Genomic DNA, 3,139 nt, shown 5'->3' on the forward strand with positions numbered 1-3,139 from the left:
AATGTTAATCATATAGCTTTTTTTCCCTCTACTTTTTAGTAAAAAATATTAGCATATACTATCGATATAATCTTATCTCTTAAATTTTAATTTATCTATTATTATTATGTGAGTACAATGTTTGTATGTGAGTGTGGGTGTTCAAGTGCCACTGCAAATGCACACCATCGAGCATGTATGAGAAGGACAGCTTTGTAAGGATCTGTTCTCTCCTTCCATCCTGTGCTCTGGGGATCCAACTCAGTTCTTCAGGCTTGCACAGTGAGCGCTTTCACCCAGGGAGCCATCTTGCTGGTTCTGTCCTTTTTAAGATGGGAAATAAGGGGGCATGAAAAGAAAGGGACCAAGAAATCACAGACCTGCTCAGAAAGTCAGAGCCTTAGAGCTCAGGAACAGTGGTGGCAGTGTGACCGAGGTAAACATGTGACCATTGCTTTGTTTTGTACAGTCTTGCTTATGCTGTTGGTGCCAGTCATTTGAAGAAAAACAGTCCTTGGAGGAAAAGCAGTCCTGCTTAAAGTTCAAAGCTAATGATCACGGATATGACAACTTCCGTTCCAGTAATAAATACAGCTCGTCTTGAAAGAAGAAATATTCACCTAATCTCATTTTCCTTATTTTGGACAGATGTCATTAAACCAAAATGAAACCTTTGCCGAATCAAAGTGGAAAACTGTCTTTGCACAAATGTAAGGGGGATTACTTTTAACACGTGTAACTTTTAACACCTGGCATTTCATGAGCAGTTTACAATGTAAGAAAACAGTGAAAGTGAATGAAGCCTCTTTGTGAAAGCGCTTAGAATTTTAGGCAGCACTTACATTTAAAGAGGATCTCACTTGGCATTTCTGTTAAAAGGGATTATTGTTCAATCATGTGAATCTGAATAAAGGGAAAGGGTGACACTGAAAACAACTTTTCAAATGAAACTTCAAAAAACCTTTTAAAATGAAGTTTCAATCACTCAGTTTGAAATTTAAAACCCCTTTAGTAAATGACTTTTTATGCATAGCAGCACATCGCTGGTCAGACTGTGATTGGAAGCAAAATGCGAAAGCTAGTGTACTTTTGTTGTTGTTGCTTTGTTTTGGTCATTAGGAACATTTAAATGAATAGGAGGGAATATGAGCGAGATGGAGCCTAGACTTTGGGAAATCATTATGATCTTTACACTCTTGTAAGAACAAATGATACACAAAGAATGGGAAGGCTGGAGCTGCTGCCAGCTAAGACTCCTCTGCGTTTCCCATTCACACACGCCAGAGAAAGAAAGAAAATACTACCTACAACTTTTTTCAAGATTCATTCAAATCTTCTTCCATTGCTGAATTTTAAATTCCTTTTGTTTAGTTACATCATTTGTAAATACTTAGCTGTATGCACTACACATAGATGATTTAACGAAGGGCAGGCCCCAGTGTTCGTTGCTTTAGGACAGAGAGATGCCAGTGACCCCATAATGGACAGAATGTGAGTTGCCTGGTGCAGTGTCCACATTGCAAAGAAGCAAGGAGCATCCTCTCCCAGCCATGCTGTCATTAAAAGTCTCTAGTATAATAGTATAGTTAAAACACTATTTTTAAAGTCATACAAATTTGTCAATGTAATAGCTACCTGGGAAGCTTATGGCTAATATTGTTTTTGTAAACAGCCAATAGACAGATGTTCTTGACATGGTGCTTTTCTAAAACTTAAAGTCCAAACTGCTCTGGGGGCTATAAAACCCTCTTCACTACATTCTTGTTTAGTTTTTTAATCTCCTTCTGCAAAGTGCCTTAGGTTAACTCCGGATGAGAAGTGTGTGAAAGTATGCACAAGAGAAAACGGAAGAGAGAGGAAATGAGGTGGGGTGGGAGGAAGCCCATGGGGAAAGATTCCCATTCTTAGCCTGGCGTTCGTCACTACCCCCGTCACATCAGTGTGAAAGGTCCTGATTCTGTTCCAGCAAAACACAGAGCAGCGTTCTTAGAGTGACTTGGGAACAAATTGGGCCCAAGAGCTTTAACTTTGTCTCAAAATATATCAGAATTTCCTTTTTTTTTTTTTTTTTTCTTTTAGTAAGCCAGGCCACATGTTGAAAATAAGCTAGGAATGCTGTGTTCTACCAGAATCCACTGTGAAGGTTCAATAACCCGAAAAGACAGTGTGGTCAAAGAAGTCCAGTGCCACATAGACTTCTGGGAGTCATCCACAGTTCCCATCAGCTTAGTTCTTCTCAATCACCTTTCAGATGCTTGCCATCAGAGTAGACACAATTTTAAATTAACCATGGGTCACTAACACTTTCACAGCATGAATATATTTTACACTCCTATAGTTTTAGATCAGTTTTATTACCATGTACTGAATTTTCACATCCTAATATCCTTCTTGTTTACATCCTCATACTTTTTCCTTCTTATCAGAATCATGAGCTATATTCATGCCAAATTATAAAACTGCGTAGGAATACTACTCATGTGCTGTTTGCAAAAAAAATCCATTCAGTGGCTTTTTGAAAAATGTTTGATTCAAAATTTTAGCATACAAATAAAGAAAGGGTGGTAAGAAAGAAACACAATTTGTTTGCATAATTAAAACCAAGATAAGAAAAGGTGCTACTAACTTTAAAACATATTTTCTAGAATTGAGAACTCTCTAATATAGCAATGTACAAAAATAGCGTTAACAAAGATGTTAAGAGTCCAAACAATTTGTAATTTTAACCTATTTTCTCTTGAAGTACCCACTGCTAATGTTGGCATGTGTTCAAACACCTTTCAGTATTGACAGCTTACAATGACCAAAGGACAACTATTTTTATCAAAATATGGTTATGCCATAGCTAACATAAAATTGTAATATAGCCATGTAAAATAATTATGTTTTGTTTCTGTAGTCACTTAAAGTGGCAACTAGTGTAGCTGCTGACTTCTTATTATATAAGCAAAACCAATAAACATTTAAATTGTTTTAAAAAACAGCTTACTTTTCACTGTGCAGGCGTTGACTCACAAATACTGATTAAGTGTTTAAAGGAAATAGAGATGTTGTAACAAGTGAACATTATTTATGTCAAATATATAATTATCAAGAAATTATGAAAGTTGTTCAATTAAAACACCATAATTCTGAATGTTGTTATGTCTCGTTGTGCACA

The 3,139-nt window shown here is 36.5% G+C and overlaps 1 protein-coding gene across 2 annotated transcripts in view; it reads left to right on the forward strand.

Moving 5' to 3' along the window:
- The window catches only part of Ednrb (endothelin receptor type B), a 31,861-nt gene extending 29,642 nt beyond the window's left edge, over nt 1-2,219 (forward strand). Inside the window, exon 8 of one of the 2 annotated variants that reach the window (XM_029554081.1) lies at nt 449-2,219. In XM_029554081.1, the coding sequence (XP_029409941.1) occupies nt 449-583 (135 nt within the window). In that variant the 3' untranslated portion in view covers nt 584-2,219. The remainder of the gene's footprint in view (nt 1-448) is intronic. The other variant, XM_008849121.2, reaches the window with a different exon arrangement.
- The last annotated feature ends 920 nt before the right edge of the window (nt 2,220-3,139 follow it).

The sequence above is a fragment of the Nannospalax galili genome, unplaced genomic scaffold, assembly GCF_000622305.1.
Source record: "Nannospalax galili isolate Female #2095 unplaced genomic scaffold, S.galili_v1.0 scaffold140, whole genome shotgun sequence".
In the NCBI taxonomy this organism is placed as follows: domain Eukaryota; kingdom Metazoa; phylum Chordata; class Mammalia; order Rodentia; family Spalacidae; genus Nannospalax; species Nannospalax galili.